The following is a 24,115-nucleotide window of genomic DNA, read 5'->3' as shown; positions in this document are numbered from 1 at the left end:
TGCTCCCGGTGACCCCAATGCTCCCAGTGCCTCCCAATGCTCCCAGTGCTCCCCGGTGTGCCCAGTGCCCCCAGTGCTTCCTAGAGCCCCTACTGCCCCCCAGTACTCCCAGAACCCCAGTGCTTCCCAGTGCTCCCAGGTCCCCAGAGCCCCCCAGTGCCCCTGGTGCTCCCAGTGCCCCCCCCATGCTCCCAGTTCCCCCCAGTGTTCCCAGTGACCCCAGTGCTTCCAGTGACCCCATACTCCCAGCGCTTCCCAGTGCTCCCAGTTCCCCCAGTGCCCCCATACTCCCAGTGCCCACAGTGCTCCCAGTGTCCCCTAAGTCCCTCCGAGCCCCCCTGACCCCCTCAGGCCGGCGTTCCTCCCTGCAGCCCCCCTGCAGCCCCCCCTGCAGATTTGGGCATCCCCGCCCCGGGGGGCCAAGCTGAGCCCCCCCCCCTTCCTCCCAGCACTGCCGGTCCCGAGGGGACCCCACTCGCCGGCACCCCCTGCCCACCCCCGCCATGGGGACCCCCGCCAGCTCCGTGCACCCACGCGTGTCCCTGTGTCTGTCTGCCGCTCCGTGCACGGAAAATGTGGGGTGCGGAGCGGGTGCCCACCCCGTGCCCTGCACCCGGGGGGGGGGGTGTCCCGCCTGCCCCCCTCCCTGTCCCATCCCTGCGACGAGTGCGTCGGTGCTCAGCCCAGCGGGACATCACCCCCTGGCTCCGGCTGTGCCGGAGGCAGCAGGGAGAGGGGCTGAGGCCTCGCGGTGCTGGGGAGGACGTGCCGGGGGGGGGTGGTGTCTGTGGGGACCCCCCACCCCAGAGCCCAGCGAGAGGCTGGGGAGGAGCCCCCGGCCTTGGAGCAGAGCCGGGCACCCTCCCTGGAGCGGCCGGGGCTCCCCGAGGGGCACTGCCCAGAGCCCCCCAGTCCAGCACCACCCCCCCCAGTATGGCATCCAGCCCCCCAAACCCTGCATCCCTCCCCCCAATCCAGCGTCCAGCCCCCCAAATCCTGCACCCAGCCACCCCAAGCCCAGCACCCAGCCCCCCCCATCCAGCCTCCAACCCCTGGCTCTGGTGTGTACTCCCCCAGACCCAGTATCAGCACCCCAGCTCCAGTGATGGGGCCCTAGTGATGAGACCCCAGCCCCCGTATCAGGACCCCAGCCCCAGTGATGGGACCCCAGCCCCAGGGTCACCCTCCAGCCCCAGCCTGGCCCCATTCCCGTCCCTAGCTCCACTCAGCCCGGTAACTGGAGCCAGTGCCGGCTGCGGCTGAGGTGACACCATCAATAATTGAGTGGGCACCAGAGCTCAGCGCCGCTCGGGGCCACGCAGCCCTGCCTGCCTGCTGCCTGAAGTGTGGGGACAGGTAGGTGCCACCCCCGCAGCCCCGGCCCCTCGCTGCAGCTGGGGACCCCCAACAGCTCAGGGTGCGGGGTGTGGGGTGCAGGATATGGGGTGCGGGGACAGCAAAGTTGTGCCGAGGGGGGTGTGAGGGGCTGTGCCGGACAGTGCCCCCCCAGAGCAGCCCCACAGCCTGACCCCCCGGCACCCCTCAGCCCCGGCGCAGGGACCCCCAAGAGCACCCCGGCCCGGCTCCGGTCACAGCCCTGCAGCCCCACGGCCGGGCAAACCGTCTGGGCAGCACCGGAGCCCCGGGATAGGTGATTCCCGGGGGCTGCAGAGCACTGCCAGCTCACGGCACGAGTGGGAGCTACGGGCTGGCACCGTGGCATCTCCCGTAGGGGGGCCCTTTCCACAGCCACCCCGCCTCCACGATGGTGTCGCCGGCGATCGCCCTGGCCTTCCTCCCCTTCCTCGTCACCCTGCTGATCCGCTACCGGCACTACTTGGTGCTGCTGTACCGGGCGGTGCTGGTGAGCTGGCTGCGGGACCGGCTCACCGGCGTCCCGCGGGAGCAGCGCGCCTTCCAGTACCTGCTGGCGCACGCCATCCCCGGGGACCCCCGGCACGTGCTGCAGACCTTCGACCAGTGGTGCTACCACTGCGAGCACCTCAGCAGCGTGGGGCCCGTCAAAGGTGAGCGCGACCCTCGCCCGCCCGCGCCGGGCATGGCGCCGGGCATGGCCACGGCACCGTTAGCATGGCCACAGCACCAATGACACGGCTGTGGCACCACCAGTGCAGCCATGGCACTGTTGGTGCAGCCTTGGCATCGTTGGCAGAGCTGTGACATCATTGGAATGGCCGTGGCACCACTGGCATGGCCACAGCACCGCTGGCACAGCCACGGCACCATCAGCACAGCCATGGCATTGTTGGCATGGCCGTAACACCATCCGCACGGCTGTGGCACTGTTGACATGGCCGTGGCATCACTGGCATGGCCACAACACCACAGATGTGGCCGTGACGCTGTTGGTGTGGCCGTGGCACCATCAGCATGCCTGTAGCACCATCTGCATGGCTGCGGCATTGTTGGTGTGGCCGTGGCACCAGTGGCACGCCTGTGGCATTGTCGGCATGGCTGTGGCATTGTCGGTGCGGCGATGGCGCCATTGGCATAGCTGTGGTATTGTTGGTATAGCCATGGCACCATCGGCGCGGCCATGGCTTCATTGTGATAGCCATGGCACTGTTGGTACAGCCATGGCACTGTCGGTACAGCCATGGCACCACCAGCACGGCTGTGGCGCTGTTGGTATGGCCGTGGCATCATTGGCATAGCTGTGGCACCACCGGTGTGGCCATGGCACCGTTAGTATGGCCCACGGTATATTGGCACGGCTGTGGCACCATTGACATGGCCATGGCACCATTGATACGTGGCCATGGCATTATCGGCACACCTGTGGCACTGTTGATATAGGCCACGGCATTGTTGGCACAGCCGTGGCACCGCCACCATGGTCACGGCACCACTGTCGGAGCTTTGCACCCCCAGCGCAGCCACGGCCCCACCAGCGCGGTTGGGGACACGGGGCCGGCGTCTTGGGAAGGGCTGGCCGGGGACACGGGGAGCTTCGGCACGGCCGTTCGCCTCCCTCCTGCCGTGCCGTATCCCCTGCCCCTCTCGGCGCTGGGGAACCGGTTGGCACCGTCCCCCCTGCCCAGGGAAGGGGGGACACGGGGTGGGGGGTGTGTGCAGCCCCCTGGGCACCCCCCGGGGTGCTGAGGGGTCCGGGCCGCGGCAGGGAGGATCGTGGAGCGGCTGCTGTACGAGCGGGCGCCGCGGCGAGTGCTGGAGCTGGGCACCTACTGTGGCTACGGCACGGTGCTGCTGGCCCAGGGGCTGCCCCCCGGCGCCCGCCTCTACACTGTGGAGGTGGACCCCCGGCACGCCGCCGTGGCCGAGAAGGTCATCCGCCTGGCCGGCTTCGACGAGCAGACGGTGAGCGCCGCGCCCGGGAGGGGGAAAACCCGGCTCTTACCCCCGCTGCTGCCAGGGGAAGGGGTGGGGGGGGGGTACGCCTGCACCTTGCCCCCTCTCCCATCCCACAGCCGCTGCTGGGTGGGATAGCCGGGAAGGGAAAGGCCGGATCCTTTCCCCGGCGGGTCCCTCACCGCCGCTTGCTCCCAGACACCCCATGGAGCAAGGTGGTGGTGAGGGAGGGGTTGAATGCTGCGGGCAGCGGGGTCAGCCCCCCCCCAGTACCCCAGCCCAGGGGCTGAGGGGTCTCCGGCACAGGTGGAGCTGATCGTGGGCCCCTCGGAGGAGGTGATCCCCCGGCTGAGGGAGAAGCACGGCCTGCTGAAGGCCGACTTCGTCTTCATGGACCACTGGAAGCGCTGCTACCTGCGGGACCTGCAGCTGCTGGAGACCCACCAGCTGCTGGCCGAGGGGGCCACCGTCCTGGCCGACAACGTCCTCTTCCCCGGGGCGCCCCACTTCCTGCAGTACGCCAAAACCTGCGGCAAATACCGCTGCAAGGTACACCGCGCCAGCCTGGAGTACTTCCGCGCCATCCCCGACGGCGTCGCCGAGCTCTGCTACACCGGTAACCGCTGAGGTGGGCGGGAGCTCTCACCCAGTGACCGCGGTCACCACCGTCTCCCCGGCTAACCGCGCTCTGCCATAAATACGGGCTCCGGAGGAAAGGCGGTGGCTGCTGTGGTCTGTGGTGGGGTGCGGCGGTGGGAAGAGGGGGGGCTCGCACCACGTCGTACGGCTCCTGCCCAAACTGCTTCACCCCGTGGCCCGGCTCTCCCCGGCAGGCGCAGCCCCCCACGGCTCCCAGCACACCTCAGAGCCCCCAAATCTGGAGCATTTTCTTGAAAACTGAGTTTATTAGAAAAGACAACGCACTGCCGCAGTGTCGGGCAGAGCCAGCGCTGCCCTGGCAGCCGCTGCAACTCTCTGGCCCCCCAGGCAGCTTCACCTTGAAGCCCCCCTGCCCCATGCAGCCCCCCCCTGCCGGAAAGGCCACGGCAGAAGCAGCTTCACGAAACCACACCCCAGGGCCCCAGAGCCATGGTGGGCGAGGGCTCTTCCCCAGTCTCCTCCCAGTTCCTCAGGCTCTGGTTTGCTGTGGCCACGGCGGAATCAGATCATCCACTGGTCCTGATCCTGCTCAGCCCCCTCCATGTCCACCTGGGAAGGGGGAAGGTTTAAGACACCCCTGCACCACCACCAGGGCAGGGGCCAGGTTGTTCCCAACAGCCAGCCCTTCCCTCTCCTCCCAAAGGCAGGGAGACCCGGACAGGGACCCGCTGGGGGCAGAGGGAGGAGACAACCCCCTGGGGTTCACCCTCGACCCCCCCACTTCAGGGTCCCAGTGGGGCAGGGACATGGGCTGGCACCCCCAGCCCCGTTATTTACCTCATTGATCTCCCCGTCATCGGGAGACTCGTTATAATCGTTCATCTCGTCCATATCCTGCATGTCCTCGTCGTCCTCCGAGTCCTCTTCGCTATCTTCGTCGTCCTCGTCGTCCTCCTCCTCCTCCTCGTCGTAATGCTGCGGATATGACAGCTCCAGCACCCCCGCCAGCCCCCCCGCCCCGTGCCCAACCCCTGCAGCTTCCCCCCCATCCTCATGCAGGGGTGGGGGACCCCTGACCCACCCGCAGCACCGCACCCACCTCGGACGCCGGCTTTCCTATGGGCACCAGGTTGTTGTCCTTCTCGGCTATGCTCTGGAGCTGGGGAGGGAAGAGAGAGGGAGGGAGGGGGGAGGCAGGTGAGCACCCTGACAGCTCCGTGACACCCTGGCACGGCTCCCCGGCGGCAAACCAGCCCTTCCCGCTTGGCTGCCGGCCCCTCGAGCACTTGCACCGCTTCCTAATAGCAGCTAATCCCAGCTGGCAGCTGCCGGAGTTTTTCTGCCCCCATCCCGTCCCCAGGCGGGGGCAGGCAGGGAAGAGCAGCTGCAGGCAGCTGCCTGCGCTCTCTGGCACAAGGCAGGGTGGTCCCAACGACGCAGCACCTGCCCTGGGGCGAAGGGGTGTCCCCGCGCTCGGCCTGAGAAGCATTAAGCAGAGCTCAAACACAAAGTTTTTCTGCTTTCTTTATAAAAAAAGAACGCAAACGTGAGGTGTCTGCTCAGGCAGACGAGCGCAACCCCTGCAGGTAATTAAAGCTCAATTAAAGCACTCCGGTACCTCCCACCCAGAGGGACTCGGAACTTCTCCCAGGTGCTGACGTTTTAATTATGGATCGAAATGATTTTATTTAATTAGAAGAATTTAATCACTGAGCTATTTTCTTTTTTTAAACTTTAATCAAAGACATGTTGTTTTCCCCCACACTCAGGAGTGGCCGTAGGGCCGTGGCACCGAGCCACGCTCACAGTGTGGGGCAGAGAAATCCCCACCTGCCTTCCTCTGGAAAAGGTTAATTTATTAATTGGGTGCTGCTGAGGGAGCCTTGGTTCAGCCCCAGCTCTTTAATCAACCCCCACCACACACAACAGGGAGCTCCGGGCTGCGGTGGGAAACGAGGGAAGGGCCCACGCGGAGCCAGTGCGGCAGAGGGATTGCGGCAACGAGACCAGCGGCTGGCTGCGAGGCCGGCGGTGCCTGAGACGGCAGCACCGGCTTAGGGGTCCTACAAAAAACCTTCAAAGAAAAGGCAGAAACGGTGAAAACGGCTGGGGGAACGGTGTGCAGGACTTGCCCTGCGCCCCGGGAGGGCCGCAGCGAGCACGGCGGTCATCTCCGGTGTGCCGCAGGACACCGGGCAGTGGGGCCGAGACACACCCCCCCCCCCCCCCCCCCGGCCTGGAGACCCCGGTGTTCCCCTCCACCCAGCCAGGCCTGGTGCAGCCGGGGGGCTGAAGCGCAGTCAGCACCTCTGCTTCCGTCAGCGGGGACACCGCACCCCCGCCAATCCCACCTCACGGGGTCACGGACCCCAGAGACCCCCCCCACAGCCCCTCACCCACAGCCCCCTCATCCCCCCCAGCCCCCCATAACCCCCCCCAGCTCCTGACGCCCGGTGCCCCGCTCCCCCCGGCCCCACAGACACCCCCCCTCCCCGGGCCCTACAGCCCCACCGGGGCCCACCCAGGCCTGGTGCTGCTGCTCCTGCTGCTGCAGCTCGGTCTCGTCCACGCAGGGCCGGTCGAGGTTGAACCACAGAGACTCGGTAACGCGGGGCAGCAGCGAGGGGAACAGCGTGGACATGGTGGGGGGGGGGGGACGGGACGGGGGACACGGACACCGGGAACTGGGCAGGCCGCTACCGGCCGCCGACCCGGAAGTATAACCCAGTCCGCGTCCCACCGGAAGCAGTTGGGGGGTGTGTGGTGGCAGTCCCGCACGGAGCATGCGCGGTGGGGATGGCGAGGCTACGCCCACAATATCCACAGGGGGCGGGGCAGGGGGCGGGGTCAGCGCCGCGCCGTGCGGCGTGATTGACAGCTCGGGGTGTCTGGCCCCCCCCCCCCCCCCCGGGGCATCTGCGACCCATGGCGGGTATGTGACCCCCCCCCCCCGCGGTATCTGTGACCCCCCCACGGGGCATCTGTGACCCCAACCGAGGGGTATCTGCCCCCTCCCCACCCCCGGGCAATTGTGACCCCCAGAGGCATGTCTGCCCCCCCACCTTGTGTCACCCCCGAAGTATCTGCCCCCCCCCAGGGTATCGGTCTGCCCCCGGTATCTACCCCAGGGGTATCTGCCCCCCCCCCCCGCGGGGCACGTTTGATACTTGGGGGGGGCTTCTGCCCCCCCCCCCCGCCATGGGTGACCCACGAAGGCTATCTGCCCCCCCCCCCGGGCAGGGGTACCTGCCCCCCCCCGGCGGCATCTGTGACCCTACAGCGGTAGCAGCCCCCCCCCCGGGGGTATCTCTTACCTGCTGGGGTACCGTCCCCCCCCCCAGGGCATCCATGGTGACCCTGCAGTGCTGGGAAAGGCGGGGGGGGGGGGGTGTCGGGGCATGTGGCTACCTGCCCACCCTGCCCGCCCCCCCCTCCCCGCAGGGGAGGGAAAGGGAAAAACCCAGCCACGAGTGGATTTTGGCTGACGCTGGCCCCAGCCCGGCGCCGAAAGGACGGATTCTGCCTCCACGTGGGACCGGGGAGGGGGGCCGGGGGGGGGGGATGTGTCGGGGGGGGGGGTGTCAATCCAGAGCAGAGTGGGGCGGCGGAGCCCAGCACCCCGTCCCATTCGTGCCCCACAGACGTTGCCCGCCCCACCGTGCCCCACGCCGGCGGTGGGTAACGTCCCGTGATTGGCGGCCAAGGGTTGCGCCGCACGGCGACCTTTGAGATAAGCCGCGCTCGCCCGGCGGCACGTGGCACCCAGCACCCCTCCAGGTAAGAGCCCCGACCCCCCCCACCCCCCCCCCTCACCCCCCACCCCCCCCCACCGGTGGTCCCGGTCGAGGGTTGCGGGTGATGGCGTGCCGCCAGGCTCCCACGTGGGGCACGGGGGGGGTACTTTATCCCCGCCGGCACCCTGTTCCCTCGGTGTTCCGCCGTCCTCACCCCTCCGTTGCCACCAGCAGGACGATGGTGGCCGCCTGGGTGCTGCTGGCCCTCCTGGCCTGGCCGGTTCCCGCCACGGCCGCCACGGTACGAGACTCGCTGCTCAACGTCTGCATGGACGCCAAGCACCATAAAACGGCACCCGGCCCCGAGGGGCAGCTCTACGGGCAGGTAGGGTCCTCACCCCCCACCCCGGCACCCGCCGGCGTCACCCGGTGTGGGGTCACCGGACCGGATCGTGGCGGTGCCGGGGTGGGGGGGTGGGGGGTGCCATCTGCCCCGCCGTGGTCTCCATCACCCGCTGCCACTTCCCCACGTGTACCGCCGGTGCTCTGCCCGGCGTGTCTACCCCCCGTCTCCCCCCCTCACCCCACACCCGGGGAAGCACCGGCAGGTTCCGGCTGAGCCCCGGCTGTCCCGGCACAGTGTACTCCCTGGAAGGATAACGCCTGCTGCACCGCCAACACCAGCGTGCAAGCCCACCAGGACCAGTCCTACCTGTACAACTTCAACTGGGACCACTGCGGGATCATGCCGGAGAAGTGCAAACGGCACTTCATCCAGGACACGTGTCTCTACGAGTGCTCCCCCAACCTGGGACCCTGGATCAAGCCGGTGGGTGCAGACCCCCGCCTCCGCCCCCCCCCACCAGCGTCCCCTCCACCTTCACCCACCTGCCGGAAGGCTGGGAGGTCCCCGGAGTGAACTGGGATGAACTGGGGTACCCCCGCAGGCGGACAGCAGCTGGCGTAAGGAGCGGATCCTGTACGTGCCGCTGTGCCTGGAGGACTGCGAGCAGTGGTGGGAGGACTGCCAGAACGCTGCCACCTGCAAGGTCAACTGGCACAAGGGCTGGAACTGGACCACAGGTCAGTGGGGGGGCGCGGGACCCCCCCCCCCCCATCTCACCGCAGGGGAATCGGCTGCGTCCCCCCGCCTCGGTGGCTGCGAGCGGGTCTGGGGGTGCCTGAGGGTTCCCCATGGAGGTGGGGGGGGTGCTGGCAGCCGGGTGGGGGTCCGCCAGGGTCAACCCCAAAGGCAGCAGGACCCCAATACCCCTCCGCGCGCAGGGGAACGACCCCCCCCCCGCACGCACTTCTCACCGCAAACCCCCCCCCCCCAACCCCCAGGCATCAACCAGTGTCCCCGAGGCACCTCGTGCCAGAAATTCCGGTACGTCTTCCCGACGCCGGCCGACCTCTGCCAGCAGATCTGGTCCCACTCCTACCGGTACACCTCCTACCGCCGCGGCAGCGGCCGCTGCATCCAGATGTGGTTCAACCCCTCGCAGGGGAACCCCAACGTCGCCGTGGCGCGGTATTACGCCCAAGCCAACACGGCCACCGCCGCCGTCGCCGCAGCCCCCACCGGCTCCCCGCTTTCCCGCCTGCTGGCCCTGCTGCCCCCCGCTCTCCTGGCCCTGCTCTGAGCTGCAGCCAGGAGCACGTTGGGGGGGGGGGGGGGGGGGTGTCCGTCTGCCCCCTGGCCCCCTCCCCACCATGGGACACCCCCAAGCTGTCCAGGCTGCTTCCCCCTGCTTTCCCCCCCCCCAGCATGTGGCTGGTGAATAAATGCTTCTGCCCCACTCGGTGTCGGGGTGCTGTGGGGATGGGGGGGGGGGCAGCGGGATGGGATGGGGGAGGCTTGGGAGGGGAGGGGGGTCTGGTCCTGCTCCTCTTGGGGGGGTGAAACCGCGTTTAACTGGACCGACCCCCTGGGCTGTGTGGTGTCACCCCCCCAAACCGCCCCGCCTGGCAAAGCGGGGGGCACGGGGCTCCCCGCTGCTGGGACACACGTGGGGGGACACACGACATGGGACCCCCCCCCCCCCCGATAGGCGTCCCAGGCGCCCACCGCAGCTCTCGGAGCCGGGGGGGGTCACCGGCACCCCGGGGTGTGCAGGGTGGGACCGGGGCAATGAGGGGGAAAATGGGGGGGGTCCCGGGGACCCCCAGCGCCAGCTCTGCTTGTCCTGAGGTGGGGGGGGGAGGACCGGGACAACACACGGCTGTCGCGGGGGTCCTGCCGGCCGGCAGCCCACCCGGCTGCCGGGGGGGTGTGTGTGGGGGGGGGGGGCTCGCCCACGTCCCCACGGACTCCCACGCCATGGGGTGCCCCTCCGCGGGCTGGGGGGGGGGGGTGCGGAGCCGCAGACAAACCGGGGTGCAGCCATCCCGGCGACCACGGAGTGGGGGGGGGTGGTGGTGTGTGTGTGTGTGTGTCCCGATCCCGGGTGCAGCCGTTCCCGCGCCAAACCGCGCACCCCCCCTCCTTCTTTCTTTGAGCCCCCCCCCCCAGGCTCCACGTTCCCGCTCCGCCCCCCCACACCCCCCCCGCTTCTCCCCGCCCCCTCCCTCCCTCCCTCCCTCCCTCCCTGCCTGCCGGCGCTGCCCCCGCCCGCCCAGCGCGGAGCGCGGTCCCCGGTGATCGGAGCATGGCGGGTGCGGGGGGGTCGCCGCCGCCGCCTCCTCTTCCTCCTCCTCCTCCTCCTCCGCCGTGGTACCACCGGGACCTGAGCCGGGCCGCCGCCGAGGAGCAGCTGGCCCGGGCCGGGCGGGACGGCAGCTTCCTGGTGCGGGACAGCGAGAGCGTGGCGGGGGCCTACGCGCTGTGTCTGCTGTGAGTGGGGGGGGACACCAACGGGACGGGGGGGGGATTTTGGGGGGATGCGGGGGAGCGCCGAGTGGGGTGCTGGGGGACACGGGTGGGGTGTCCGCGGAGGGCGGGGGGGGGCACACACACAGATCGGGTGTGGGGGTCACCGGCGCTATGGAGGGGGGAGTGGGTATGGGGGGGGGGGAGCGCTGGGAGTGGGGAGGGGTCTGCGGGGGTGCGGGGGGGGTACTGGCACTGCTGGGGGATGGGGCGTCCGCTCCGGGCTGGGGGTCCTGGGGGGCCGGGCACTGACAGATAGGCTGGGGGGGGGCTCCGGGGGAGGAGGGGGAGAGTGGGCTGGGGGTCCCCCGGGCACTGGGGGGGGATGCTGGGCACTGGCAGGGGACAGGCACTGTGGGGAGCAGGGCTGGCTCCGACGGGGGGGGGGGGGGGCTGGGGCACCCACCCTGCCACCGTGGGGGTCTGCGAGGACAGGGGGGCTCGGCCCGCGCCCTGCACTCTTGGGGTCCGGGAGGCACCCCGTGGGGTTGGGGGGCACCAGCCCCTGCCCTCATCTCTGGCAGGGTCCCCAGCCCAGGGGGGCTGTCGGGGGGGGGGGGGGCAGATGACACGGCTCTGTGCCCGCGGGTCACGCTGGGGGGCTCGGCGGCTGGTGCTGGTCCACGGGCGAGTGCCGACAGCCCCGCTGCGTTGCCACCCCCTGCCCGGTGGCCGCGCCGGCCCTGGTGCTGAGCGTGCGGTGGCACCGGGGCAGCAGCCCAGCCGTCACCGAGCAGCGGATCCCGGCCGCCCCACCGTCCCCGGGGGCCTTGCCGGCACCTCGGCGCGTTGGCAGCGCGGCTCAGCACCGTGCTGGGGTGATCCCGGGGCGCGCCGCCGGCTCTGCTCGGGGCCGGCAGCTTGCACCAGCGCCGGGACCTTGATGTGGTTGTGGGGCAGGCAGTGCGGCACGGCGGCGAGGGCACCTCGAAATGAGGCTTTTCCGCTCCCCGAGAGCCCGTGGGCGCCGACAGCCGCTGGCTCCTCGTGGCAAATGAGGGAGAACCGGGAGTCCGCCGCGAGCCGGCCTGCCCTGGCCTGGGGCTGTGCCGTGTGCCGTGCCGGCGCAGGGCATGCGGCCTCCGTGGTGGCCCTGTCCTCCTTCCCCGTGGCCAGTGGCTCCTGCAAATTTGGTTTCCCGGCCACGTGGGCGCAGCGTGGCCGTGGCCGCCGGATCCCCGCCACGAAGCCAGGGTGGCGAGCGGCACCGGGGACACGGCGCCGGCGGCACGACGCAGGGATGGCACGCCTCGCCCCTGCAAATACTGGTGACTGGTGGTGCCACGGGGCTGGGGGACACGTCGGGGGTACCTGGGTGGGCGTCAGGGGGCCGCAGCGGGGTCTTGGCGCAGGCGCTGGGGTAAGAGGGGTGCCGGCCCCGGCATCTCCCCTCTCCTGGGGATGCCACGGCGGGCGGCTGCGCCGGACCCTGCCGTGGCGATGACCGGTGGGGGTCCCTGCCCGGGCGGTGGGCAGGAGCGTGCCGCGGTCCCACCGAGCAGCCCTCTTGCCGGCGCGGGGGCGGCCGGGGCTGCTGAGCCCGTCGGCAGCGGCCGCCGCCGGGGCCTAAAAATAACTGCGGGGGCAGGAGGAGGAAAGGGAACTGCGCCGGGATCCCGGCAGCGCCGTCTTCCTTTAACCCTCCTGCCGACGCGCCGCGGCCTCCGCCGAGCCAGCCACGGCACAACCGGGCTTCGCCGGAGCAGGCGGTGCCAGCACGCGGCGGTGGCACCCCGGGGAGCGCTGGCATCGCCGTTTGGCGGCCGGTGGGCGATGCCGGCGGGGACGGTCCCCGTGGGGTGTCCCAGGAGAGGGTGGGGGGCCGGAGCCCCCATCCTGGCTCTCCGCTGGTTTGTGGGGACGGCGGTGCCGGGGTGGTGCCGGCGGGCGCGTGGTGCCCCCCTCGCCGGGGTGCCTGCACCCCACTCCTGGTGGAGGAGGGTGGTGGGTGCCCTCCTCTCCGGGGGGGGGCAGGTGGTGGTGGGTGCGCGGGTGGTCCCCGCTGTGCCGGCCGGGCCGTGGCGGGATGCCGGCTGGCGCGGCAGAGGCGGCGGGGAGCCCTGGCGCTCGCCGGCAGCCGCGCTCCCACATAATGGCTCTTTGTGCCGGCAGCCCCGGCATGAGCCCGGCGCTCCCCGGCCTCCTGGCATTACTCACCAAAATAGCAGCCGCGAGCGGTGCGGGGCTGGGCATCTGGGGGGGGTAACCCCCCCCAGGACGGCGCCTGTGGGGGTCACCCCCCAGCTGGGGTCCCCCATACTGACCCCCGTGCTGGCGGTCCCTATAGGCCCCCTGCCCAAGGTTACCCATAGAGACCCCCCTGTGCTTCCCCCCCGGCTGGGGTTCTTCCTATGGGCTCCCCTTTGCCCCCCCAATTTGGGGTTCCCCATATTGACCCTGTGCTGGGGTTCCCCATATGGCCCCCCGTCACCCCCCCATTGGGGTTTCTGCTGTGGAGACCCTGACTGTGCTTTAGGGCTTCCCACAGAGACCCCTTGTGCCCCCCTCCCCAGCTGGGGGGTCTCTGTGTGCACCCCCCAATCCCACCAACTGGGGGTCCCCATACAGAGCCCCCTGACACCAGTTGGGGGTCTCCCATGTTAACCCCCCCCAGGACTCGTTTGAGTTGGGAACCCCCCAGATCCCTCAGCAGCGGTTTCCCATATGGACCCCCTTACCTCCCCCCAGCAGGGTTTTCTATACAGGGCCCCCCTAGCAGGTTCCCATTCAGCCCCCCCTCAGTTGGGGGGTTCCCCATGGCCCCCCCATGACCCCTGGCTGACCATTGGGGCACCCAGGAGCAGCCCCAGTGCTGGGGGAGCCGGTGCTGCACCCCTGGGGTGCTGGGGGAGGATGAGGACCGGGTGCCACGGGGAGTGGGCTGGCACCAGGGGACCCAGCACCGTCACAAGTGGGGTGACACCGGGGGACCCGGTGCTGCAGGGCACGGCACCCGCTGCGGGGGCACGGCACGGTGGCAGTGGGACGCGTCCTGGTCCCCCAGCCCTGCGATGGGGTGCCACCGGAGCAGGGGACACGGCAGCCGAGCTGACAGGTGGCCCTGGCGCGGTGACAGCCGCCTCCGTGTTCACGGTGACCTCCGCGAGCGCCGTGGCCGGGGGCCAGCCCGGGAGCCACCGTCCCTGCCGCTGGCACTGGTGTCGGGGGGGAGTATGGCCGTGCCGGTGGTCCCCGGCTCCTGGCGTCACCCTGCTGCGGAGGGGACGCGCCCGGGGTCCCGGTCCTGCTCCCCGTGCCCGCTGGCGTCGGCACCCCGTCTCTCAGCGCCGCCCGTCACCCCCTGCCCCGGGATCGCGTCCCCGGTTCCTGTGAGCTTCCATTGAAAAATAAATTGCTTCCTGGCCTCCCAGCTGCCAGCGGCTGCCTGCTCCTGCCTGCGGTGCGGGCAGGGGACGCCCGCTCCGGCACACCGACGGGCAGCGGAGCTGGGACCGTGGCGTGGCATGGGGCAGGCTGCGGCACTGCCTGGGGACATGGGGGTGTTGGATGTGGGGGGCTCCCTTGGAGCAAGCGGGGGGTCACTCTGGGACCCCCAGCACCCATATGGGACCCCCAGCACCCATCCCGCAGGCATTTTCCCGTGGGAGCTGGGCTGAGACCTGGCAGCTCGTTGCATGCCATAGGTAATGGTGGTACCGGAGCTCCTTCCCGCTGTGGATGCTCATGCCCAGCCGGTGGCATGAGGGTCCCACGGGACGGCTGCCTGGCGTCCCCCCCGGCTCTAGGGGGGGCCGTGCAGGCAGATGGGGGGATGCCATGTGTGTCCCCCCGGCATCCTCTGCCTGACACCCCCCCCCCCGTCCCGGCTGCCTGCAGGTTCCAGAAGCATGTCCACACCTACCGCATCCTGCCCGACGAGGAGGATTTCCTGGCCGTGCAGGTGGGCATTGCCCCCCCGCGCCATGACACGGACCACCCCCTGGCTCTTTGGGAGCAGGGGCACCCCCTTACGGGAAGCAGTGTGGGGGGGGATGGCCCTGGCGTGGGCTGCGGGAGGTCTGGGTGCTGGGACCCCCGACCCGCACCCAGCTCCTTGCTGGGGGTGCTGGTTGGGGGGGTGGGCTGGTGCTGGGTGGGCACAGCACCCCATTGAGAGCTCCCTGCCCCCCGCCTCTCCCGTGGGGCTGGGTGCGGGGAGCGGGGCTCGGCCTCGGCCCTGTGCCACGAGCGTGCCCGGCTCTCCGGCACGGCCGGGCGATTCGGCAGCACCCATTTTGGCCGGCCGGCGTCGCCGGGTATTTTTAGAGCAACAGAAACCCCTTTGTGCCGTCCGGGCAGGCAGGAAAAAGCCGCCCCCGGGAGGGAGGAGGCCGAGGGATGGCTGCTGCCTGTTGCCTGCTGCCTGCACCCTGCCAGCCCTGCCGGCACGCAGCCACGGCACTGCAGCGGGGTGCCATGTGCACCGGACCCCGCTCCCCACGGGGCTCAGCTCTGGGGCTCCTGGGGTCAGCCCCCCCCCCCCAATCTTGTATGGGGGGGGTGGTGTCCCTGCATGGGGTGGGGGTCCGGGTGACCCCGCCGGCAGGCGCTGAGGGTCCCCGTGTCCCCGCAGACGTCGCAGGGGGTGCAGGTGAGACGCTTCAAGACGCTGAGCGAGCTGATCGCCCTGTACCTGCAGCCCAACCAGGGGCTGGTCTGCACACTCCTCTTCCCCGTCGAGAGGGAGAAGGAGAAGGAGAACGCGGAGGAGAGGGACTACTCGGGTACGGCAGGGTGACCCGGGTGAGCGGACGGGGTCCCGGGACCCCCGGTCCCCATCGGGGCTGTGACCGACCCCCTCCGCCATCGCCCCGTTGCAGATGGAGAGGATGAAAAGCCGCCCTTACCGCCGCGCTCCGGCTCCACCAGCTTCTCCAGCAGCTCGGCAGGGCTCAGCCCCACCGGCCTGGGGCCGACTGTGGCGGAGGGGACAGCGGAGAGGTGAGGGGCTTCACCCCTGCCCGTCCCCTGCCCGTCCCTGCCGGCTCTTCACCCTCGGGGCTCCCTCCCTGCAGCACCAACGGCCTGAGCAGCATCTCCCACGAGTACCTGAAGGGCAGCTACTCGCTGGACCTGGAGGCGGTGAAGGGGGGGGCCAGCAGCCTCCCCCACCTCAACAAGACCCTCGTCACCTCCTGCAAACGGCTGCACAGGTGGGTGCCGGGCACCGGGATGGACGGACGGACAGACGACCGGCCGTGCCGCCTGCTGAGCCCGTTCCTCTCTCCCTCCCCAGCGAGGTGGACAAGGTGCTGGCGGGGCTGGAGATCCTCTCCAAGGTGTTTGACCAGCAGAGCTCCCCCATGGTCTCCAAAATCCTGCAGCAGGTGAGGGGCTGCCATCCCCCCCACCCACGGAGGCCGTGCCCACGGACACGCCACGGCACCGTCCACGGGGACGCGTGGGTGGTGGGAAAGCCAGCGGAGAAACACCCACCCGTCCTGCCCTGTCCCACAGTGCCGGGGGGGTCCTGCCCTTCTGGGGGGCTGGGGTGGATCCGGGGGTCCCATCCTGCCCCATCCCACAGTGCCGGGGGGGTCCTGCCCTTCTGGGGGGCTGGGGTGGATCCGGGGGTCCCATCCTGCCCCGTCCCACAGTGCCGGGGGGGTCCTGCCCTTCTGGGGGGCTGGGGTGGATCTTGGGGGTGCCGTCCTGGTGCCGTGGCGGTGCCGGGGCTGGCTGTGACGTGCCGGGGGGTTTCAGACGGCGGGGCAGAGCGGGGAGCAGGAGCTGGAGAGCCTGGTGCTGAAGCTCTCGGTGCTGAAGGATTTCCTCTCCAGCATCGAGAAGAAGGTGAGGCTGGGGGTGCCGGGGTGGGGGTCCCGCCGTGGGGGTCTGTGCCGGGTCCTGCGCCAGGGTATGGTCAGGGCGCAATCCGGTTGGTGCCGGGGCCAAAACGAGCCGCTTGGGTGGCACGGAGGGGACCCCGTGGGCGGGAGGGGTTGGGGGGCTGGGGTTCTGATGGGGCTGGGGGGGAGGCTGGGGGTCGCGGTGCCCGGCGCTCAGCTGACGCTGCCGCCGGCTCTGCCAGGCGCTGAAAGCCCTGCAGGAGATGAGCTCGGCCACCCCCGCCCCCCCCCCCCCAGCCCCTTTCCCGCAAGGCCAAGAGCATCCCGGTGCAGACCTTCGAGGTGAGTCCCGACCCCCCCTCCCCGCGCTTGAAGGTTCCCCCGGGGGGGGCTTCGGCATCGACCGAACATACCCGGTGTCCCGCCACAGGTGAAGCTGGACGTCACCCTGGGGGACCTGACCAAGATCGGCAAGTCGCAGAAGTACACGCTGAGCGTGGACGTGGAGGGGGGGAAGCTGGTGGTGCTGAAGAAGCAGAAGGACTCCCAGGAGGATTGGAACACCTTCACCCACGACAAGAGTGAGGGGGGGGGCGTGCGGCGGTGGGGACAGGGTGGGGGTCCCTGCACCTCAGGCTGGCGGCTGGGGCTGACTTTGCGCTGGAGCGGAGGGGGAGCGTCCCGACGGGGCTCGGTGGTGGGGTGGGAGCAGCTGGTTGTCCCCATCCTGGGTGTCCCTCCACCCTGGGTGTCCCCCAGAGCCTGGGCACTGGGGGGGGGGGTGGCACGGTGCCCAGCTGGAGCCCAGCACTCCCCCCCCCACCCCACCGCCTCTCCCCGCTCTCCCCCAGTCCGGCAGCTGATCAAGTCACAGCGGGTGCAGAACAAACTGGGCATCGTTTTCGAGAAAGAAAAGGATAAAACGCAACGGAAAGACTTCGTTTTCGTCAGCGCCCGGGTGGGTCGCGCTCGGCCGGGATGGGGGGGTGAAGAAGGAGGGTCTCTCATAGGGATGGGGGGGTGCAGGATTTAACCCCTGGCCCTCATGGGGGCTTGGGGATGGGTGCTGGGTGCCCGGTGGTTGGGGGACGTCCCCAGGGTGGTCCCTGCCCAGTCCCCTGTGCCCAAGAGGTGCCGAGTTTGGCCGAACTGAATCACGGGGGCTGGAGGTGGCTGGGGGGGGGCCCCATCCCGGCCATGGGAAGCCCCTTGCCCCTGCTCACTGCCTCCCCCCCTGCAGAAGCGGGAGGCTTTCTGCCAGCTCCTGCAGCTGATGAAGAACAAGCATTCCCACCAGGACGAGCCTGACATGATCTCCATCTTCATCGGCACCTGGAACATGGGTGAGCGGGGCCGGGGGGGGGGCCCGCTGCGGGGGGCCGAGCCCCTGGGGTCCCCCCCTGACCATGCTGCTCCCCCCTGTCCCACCTGCACCGCAGGCAGCGTGCCCCCACCCAAGAGCATCACGTCGTGGTTCACCTCCAAGGGCTTGGGAAAGACGCTGGACGAGGTGACGGTCGCCATCCCCCACGACATCTACGTCTTCGGCACCCAGGAGAATTCCCTGGGGGACAAGGAGTGGGTGGATTTCCTCCGCGCCGTGCTGAAGGACTTCACGGAGGTCGAGTACCGCCCGGTAAGAACCCGGGGGTCCTGGGGGCCACGGGATGCAGACACAGGTGGGTGGTGGAGATGAGTGATGCTCGGTGTCCCTCTGGCTCCTGGGGAGGCTGTGGATGCTCCGGCTCTGCCGACGCCGGGAGTTTCGGGCTGGTCTCGTGGTGCTGGGGTGCTGGTGATGGTGGGTATCGCAGGGGAACAGCCCTTGGTGGGAGACACCGGGGTGAAGGAGGGGGCTTCTGCAACGGTCCGCACCCGAGGGGCACCTTGCACCCGGCTCCCTGGCACCCACGGCATGGGGGGACAGGGACCCGCTCCTCAGTGTGTCCCGGCAGAAGCGGGGGTCTGACGGTGGCCGTGGGCCCACAGGTGGCCATGCAGTCCCTGTGGAACATCAAGGTGGTGGTACTGGTGAAGCCGGAGCACGAGAACCGCATCAGCCACGTCAGCACCTCCAGCGTCAAGACGGGGATTGCCAACACCCTGGGTAGGGGCCGGAGCTGCTGGGCACATGGCAGGGGGACGTGGGGATGGGGGCACACAGGGTCAGGGTGGGGGTGCGCTGCACGAGGAGGGGTCCTGGTATGTCTGCGTTGCACGGGGGGAGGTCCTGATCTTGCACGTGTTGCACAAAGAGGGGTCCTGCAGCACGTGTGTTGCACGAGGAGGAGTCTGGGCAGGCGGGTGTTGCACGGGGAGGGGTTCTGGTGTTGCATGCATTGCACAGGGAGGGGTCCGGGTGTGTGCATTGCACGGGGAGGGGTCCCAGAGCACATGTGTTGCATGAGGAGGGGTCCAGGCACCTGTGCATTGCACGGCGGGGGGGGGGCTGGCATTGCATGTGTTGCACAAGGAGAGGTCCCGGAGCACGTGTTGCATGAGGAGGAGCCTGGGTGTGCGTGTGTTGCACAAGGAGGGGTCTGACTGTGCATGTATTGCATGGGGAGGGGTCCCAGCATGTGTGCATTGCACAAGGAGGGGTCCTGGCGTGTGTGTGTTGCGCGGAGGGAGGTCCTGGTGTTGCGTGTGTTGCACAGGGAGGGGTCCTGGAGCATGTGCGTTGCATGATGAGGAGTCTGGATGCGTGTGCATTGCATGAGGAGGGGTCTGGCCATGTGTGCGTTGCATGAGGAGGCATCTGGCCGTGTGTGCATTGCACGAGGAGGGGCCTGGGGGTGTGTGCGTTGCATGAGGAGGCATCTGGCCGTGTGTGCATTGCACGAGGAGGGGCCTGGGGGTGTGTGTGTTGCATGAGGAGGGGGCTTGGAGCATGTGCATTGCACACGGAGGGGTCTGGGTGCATGTGTGTTGCACAGGGAGGGGACCTGGCGTTGCATGTGTTGCACAAGGAGGGGTCCTGGAGCACGCACGTTGCACGAGGAGGGTCTGGGTGCGTGCCGGGAGCCGTGGCACAGCGCGGGCTGTGGGTGCCGGTGCCGGCAGTCTGGGTGGTGGCTGTGCCCCATCACTGGGACTTGGGGACAGCTGGGTCCCCGTCCCCCCAGGGTGGGCAGCCTGTGGTTCCTGGGGCAGCTGCCCACCCCGGCCTGATCCTGCCCCCGTCCCCGTGTCCCTGCAGGGAACAAGGGAGCCGTGGGCGTCTCCTTCATGTTCAATGGCACCTCCTTCGGCTTCGTCAACTGCCACCTCACCTCCGGCAATGAGAAGACGGCACGGTGAGCACCCACGCACCGGGATGGGTCTCATCCTGCCCCGGGGCTGTGCAACCCCCGTCCCGGTGACACCCCCGTGTCCCCCACCCCGGGCAGGAGGAACCAGAACTACCTGGACATCCTGCGCCTGCTCTCGCTGGGGGACAAGCAGCTGAGCTCCTTCGACATCTCCCTCCGCTTCACCCACCTCTTCTGGTTCGGGGACCTCAATTATCGCCTGGACATGGACATCCAGGTGCTGGGGAGAGCGGCATGGTCGGGGGGGGGGGGCGGTGGGCTGTTGCTGTGTCCCCCCCTCGACCCCGTGCCAGCCCCTCTGTCCCACAGGAGATCCTCAACTACATCAGCCGCAAGGAGCTGGAGCCGCTGCTCAAGGTGGATCAGCTCAACCTGGAGAAGGAGAAGCACAAGGTCTTCCTGCGCTTTGGTGAGGGCTGGGGGAGCTTGGGGGTGGATCCGGGGGGGTCAAGCCCCCACTGCTGGGACTGTCCTGACCCCCCCCTGCTGTCGGTGCAGGCGAGGAGGAGATCACCTTCCCCCCCACCTACCGCTACGAGCGGGGCTCCCGGGACACCTACGTCTGGCACAAGCAGAAGCCCACGGGGGTAGGTGCTAGGGTGGGGTGGGGGGGTTAGGGTCGGGGGGGCAACAGGGACCCCAGCCTGACACCCCCAACACACACACACACACACACTCCCTGTCCCTGCCAGGTCCGCACCAACGTGCCGTCCTGGTGCGACCGCATCCTCTGGAAGTCCTACCCCGAGACTCACGTCAACTGCAACGCCTACGGTGAGCTGCGTGTCCCCCTCCTTGGGACGCTGTCCCCCCCCCCCCCCCGGGGACAGGCCCCCCCCCCACCCCAGCCTGACACCCCCCCCATCCCGACTGGCCGCAGGGTGCACGGACGACATCGTCACCAGCGACCACTCGCCTGTCTTCGGCTCCTTTGAGGTGGGGGTGACGTCCCAGTTCGTCTCCAAAAAAGGTGCCCGTGCCCAAGGAGACACCCCGTTCCCCTCCCTGTGGGTCCCATCTCTCCCTCAAGGCAGGGGGGGCTCCCGGGGGGGGTCGGTCCTGACACCTCGCCTCTCCCTGGAGGGCTCTCCAAGTCTTCCGAGCAGGCGTACATCGAGTTCGAGAGCATCGAGGCTATCGTGAAGACGGCCAGTCGCACCAAGTTCTTCATCGAGTTTTATTCCACCTGCCTGGAAGGTGAGGGACGGCACCGTGGCGGGGGGGGTCCTGGGGGGCGGCTCAGAGGGCTGATGGGGGCTGTGCTGTGTCCCTCCACCCCTCCCCAGAGTTCAAGAAGAGCTTCGAGAACGACAGCCAGAGCAGCGACAACATCAACTTCCTCAAGGTGCAATGGTCGTCCCGGCAGCTGCCCACGGTGAGGAAGGGCCGGGGGCGGGCAAGGCTGGTGCTGGGGCAGGGGGGGGGCTGCAGGCAGGGAGACACCCCCCCCTGCTCCCAGTGCCAGCATCCCGTCCCCTCGCCTGCAGCTGAAGCCCATCCTCTCTGAGATCGAGTACCTGCAGGACCAGCACCTCCTGCTCACCGTCAAATCCCTCGACGGCTACGAGTCCTACGGTGAGTACCCACACCGGCTCCCCCCGGCACCGCACCGCCCTCCCGGGGGGCTTCCTTGGGGATGCGGACCCCCGACCCCCCCCCAACCCCGCTGCCGCCCCCAGGGGAATGCGTCATCGCCCTGAAGTCGATGATCGGAAGCACGGCGCAGCAGTTCCTCACCTACCTGTCGCACCGCGGCGAGGAGACGGGCAACATCCGCGGCTCCATGAAGGTCCGGGTGCCCGCCGAGCGCTTGGGCACCCGCGAGAGGCTCTACGGTGAGGACCCCCCCACACCCTGGGGGAACAGCGGGGACGGGACTCCCCCCGCTGAGCCCCCATCCCCTGGCAGAGTGGATCAGCATCGATAAGGATGAGACGGCGGCCGGCAAAGGGAAGGTGCCGCTGGGTGCCAGAGCCAACCAGGACTATGCCAAGTACGGGGGACTGGGCTCGGTGGGGCGGGGGAGAACCAATGGCCCCCAGCTGGGGGTCCTGGGGGGGGGCCGGGGGGGCTGAAGCGTGCCCCAGTGCCGCGGGAGCGCAGGCATCGCTCAGAGCATCCCTCTGGGATGGCGTACGTGACGTGGTTGGGGACAGTCCCGGTGCTGGCTCTTATGCCACGTGGGTCAGGGATGGGGGGGCTCGGTGCGTCCGAGAGCGGTGCTGGCCCCGTCCCGGGGGTCTGAGCCCCATCCTGGGGGTCTGAGCCCTGTCCTGGAGGCGGCCGAGCTCCACGGGGCACCCGACACTTCTTGTCACCCAGGTCGGTGGGGCGGAAGCCCGCCGGTGCCGAGCCGCCCGCCGCCGCCGTCCCGGCGAAGCTCCCGGAGGAGCCCGAGAAGGGCAACGCCGCGCCGGCCCCCCGGCCCCCCGCACCGCACCGCGGCACCGCCAGGGACGAGGCCGCCCCGAGCCGGTGAGGGGGGACGGGCAGGGCTGGGGGGGGGGGGGAGACACCCGCCGTCTCCCCCCGCGCCCGGGGGTGCCACGCTCACCCCTGTGCCCGCAGGTCCAAGGCGGAGGCGACGCCGGAGCCGGCGGGGGGGGCCGCTGAAGAACAGCTTCAACAACCCGGCGTACTACGTGCTGGAGGGGGTCCCGCACCAGCTGCTGGCACCCGGGGACCCCGGCAAACCCCCGGCCCCCAAGGCCAAGGTGCAGCTGGCGGTGCCCGAGCGGCGACGGCACCCCTCGGCCGGGCAGCCGCCGGCGTGCCGCGGCGAGGAGAGCTCCTCGGATGAGGACGCCGGCACCCTCAACTTGCCGCCGCCGGATTTCCCGCCGCCGCCGCTGCCGCGGGAGCTGGAGCTGCCCCCGAACCCCTTCTACGGCGGCGCCAAGGAGCTGCCGGTGCCCGTCGGGCGCGAGGAGCCCAAACCGCGGCCGGCCGTCGGCGGTGCCGCCTTCGGCGAGTCCCCCCCGCCCAAGCTGCACCCCCGGCCCCCGCCGTCTGCCAGCGCCGGATTCGGGCTCGAGGGGCCTGGCGGGACTCCCGCTGCTGGGGGGCTGCACGGTGCCGGGGGGCTGCCCGCGGCAGGGGGGCTACTGGACGACCGCTCCTGCTCGGTGCTGCAGATGGCCAAGACGCTGAGCGAGGTGGACTACGCCGGCGGGAAGGGGAGGGCGGCCCCCCCCCCCGCCCCTGCTGGCCAAGGGGGGGCGGTTGGAGCTGCCCCCCCGCTGCCTGCACCCCGACTACGGCCGCCCCCTCGCCTTCCCCCCCCCACTCCATCCGGGAGAGCATCCAGGAGGACCTGGCTGAGGAGGTGGGTGTTTGTGGGGGGGGGGCGGTCAGGGTGCTGGGACCCCCCCCCCGGCACCCTCCATCGGGGTTCCCTTTGGGGGGGGGGGACGCCGGGGGTGCGCTGAGGGCGTTAGGGTCTGGGACCTTCCACGGCACAGGGTGGTCCCGTCCTGGGGGTCCCATCCTGGGGGGTCCCCTGGGGTGCGGGGCTGGGGCGACGCAGGGCTGACGGTGCGGGTGCTGCGGCGCAGGCGCTGTGCCAGGCGGGCCGTGGCGTGGGCGCCGTGCCCGGCGTGGGCGAGTGGCTGCGGGCGCTGGGGCTGGAGCGGTACGAGGAGGGGCTGGTGCGCAACGGCTGGGACGACCTGGAGTTCCTCAGGTGAGCAGCCCCCCCACCCCCCGGGACGGCATGGGGGGGGGACCCCCACCCACCTCGCCAGCCCCGGTGGGTCCGCGTTCTCCCCAGGGGGTCACAGCGATGCCTGGGTGGGAGCACCCTGCCCTGGGGAGACCCCCTGCCCTGGGGAGACCCCCGTGGGGTGCTGGCCTGGGGGGGGGTCCCTGCTGCCCCTGGGGGTCCCCGCCGCCCCCCAGGGCTGCGTAGCCCCGCGGGGTGGGTGGGGGGAGGCTGCCTGGGCACCCAGCAATCCGAGTGGGGGCTCCTGCGCCCACAGAGGGGGTACCCCCCAGGGGCTGGGGTGCCCCCCAGGGGCTGAGGTACCCCCCCCCCGGGGGCGGCGAGCCCCACGCCTGTGCCCCCCTCCCCAGCGACATCACAGAGGAGGACCTGGAGGAGGCCGGCGTGCTGGACCCCGGCCACAAGCGCGTCCTCCTGGAGAGCCTCCAGCTCCGCAAATAGCCGCGGCCGCGCATCCGAGCATCCGCGCGTCCCGTGGCTGCGCATCCCGGATCCCGTGGCCGAGCATCCCGGATCCCACGGCCGAGCATCCCGCATCCGCACATCCCGCCATCACCAGCAGCAGCCATCACCAGCAGCCGGCGTGAGCACCGGGACCCCCGCGGCCGCCCCCCTCCCCGGGTGCTGGGTAGCGGCGGGGTGGGGGGGGATTGGGGGGGCAGGGGGGGCGGCGGGTCCTGGTCAGACAATTTCAGGGGGGTGGGGTCCCCACCGATGGGGCCTCCCCTCGCTTAAGTTATTTCTTATTTATTGAGAGAAGG

At 70.2% G+C, this 24,115-nt stretch overlaps 4 protein-coding genes across 7 annotated transcripts; 3 read left to right on the top strand and 1 right to left on the bottom strand.

The window, feature by feature from the left end:
* Window positions 1-1,167: 1,167 nt before the first annotated feature.
* Window positions 1,168-4,089, top strand: TOMT (transmembrane O-methyltransferase). Of its 2 annotated transcripts, XM_030043067.2 has the most exons (4): window positions 1,168-1,356; window positions 1,750-2,027; window positions 3,143-3,339; window positions 3,637-4,089. In XM_030043067.2, exons 2-4 carry the CDS (start codon window positions 1,766-1,768, stop codon window positions 3,955-3,957), a joined length of 780 nt encoding a protein of 259 aa, XP_029898927.1. In that variant the 5' UTR covers window positions 1,168-1,356; window positions 1,750-1,765; the 3' UTR covers window positions 3,958-4,089. The 2 variants fall into 2 exon arrangements, with proteins under 2 accessions (XP_029898927.1, XP_029898928.1); XM_030043068.2 differs by lacking the exon at window positions 1,168-1,356 and having other exon boundaries at window positions 1,452-2,027.
* Window positions 4,090-4,215: 126 nt separating this feature from the next.
* Window positions 4,216-6,690, bottom strand: ANAPC15 (anaphase promoting complex subunit 15). The gene is made up of 4 exons (XM_030043069.2): window positions 6,452-6,690; window positions 5,030-5,089; window positions 4,768-4,905; window positions 4,216-4,539 (listed from the first exon to the last, which is right to left on the bottom strand). The coding sequence occupies exons 1-4, from the start codon at window positions 6,569-6,571 to the stop codon at window positions 4,492-4,494; spliced, it is 366 nt and encodes a 121-aa protein (XP_029898929.1). The 5' UTR covers window positions 6,572-6,690; the 3' UTR covers window positions 4,216-4,491.
* A 71-nt stretch (window positions 6,691-6,761) lies between these two features.
* LOC115353523 (folate receptor gamma-like) lies at window positions 6,762-9,463 on the top strand. 3 transcript variants are annotated; one of them, XM_030043066.2, is made up of 6 exons: window positions 6,762-6,862; window positions 7,572-7,707; window positions 7,896-8,049; window positions 8,305-8,493; window positions 8,612-8,747; window positions 9,009-9,463. In XM_030043066.2, the coding sequence occupies exons 3-6, from the start codon at window positions 7,903-7,905 to the stop codon at window positions 9,305-9,307; spliced, it is 771 nt and encodes a 256-aa protein (XP_029898926.1). In that variant the 5' UTR covers window positions 6,762-6,862; window positions 7,572-7,707; window positions 7,896-7,902; the 3' UTR covers window positions 9,308-9,463. The 3 variants fall into 3 exon arrangements, with proteins under 3 accessions (XP_029898926.1, XP_029898925.1, XP_029898923.1); XM_030043065.2 differs by having other exon boundaries at window positions 6,763-6,862; window positions 7,899-8,049; XM_030043063.2 differs by lacking the exons at window positions 6,762-6,862; window positions 7,572-7,707 and having other exon boundaries at window positions 7,769-8,049.
* Window positions 9,464-10,251: 788 nt separating this feature from the next.
* On the top strand, window positions 10,252-23,913 carry INPPL1 (inositol polyphosphate phosphatase like 1). The gene is given in 32 exon segments (XM_041118433.1): window positions 10,252-10,497; window positions 14,371-14,434; window positions 15,107-15,257; window positions 15,354-15,474; window positions 15,549-15,686; window positions 15,770-15,860; window positions 16,237-16,326; window positions 16,565-16,606; window positions 16,608-16,664; window positions 16,753-16,903; window positions 17,174-17,280; window positions 17,563-17,665; window positions 17,762-17,958; window positions 18,312-18,429; window positions 19,522-19,618; window positions 19,712-19,850; window positions 19,943-20,042; window positions 20,132-20,220; window positions 20,326-20,407; window positions 20,514-20,603; window positions 20,717-20,830; window positions 20,920-21,008; window positions 21,121-21,208; window positions 21,313-21,468; window positions 21,542-21,626; window positions 21,956-22,108; window positions 22,202-22,232; window positions 22,234-22,805; window positions 22,807-22,909; window positions 22,911-22,958; window positions 23,188-23,315; window positions 23,705-23,913. Coding segments are annotated over 32 exon segments (3,870 nt in total). The 5' UTR covers window positions 10,252-10,312; the 3' UTR covers window positions 23,796-23,913.
* Window positions 23,914-24,115: the final 202 nt, after the last annotated feature.

Source organism: Aquila chrysaetos, chromosome 19 (assembly GCF_900496995.4).
Source record: "Aquila chrysaetos chrysaetos chromosome 19, bAquChr1.4, whole genome shotgun sequence".
Lineage (NCBI taxonomy): Eukaryota > Metazoa > Chordata > Aves > Accipitriformes > Accipitridae > Aquila > Aquila chrysaetos.
This window is presented reverse-complemented; position numbering and strand designations above follow the sequence as displayed.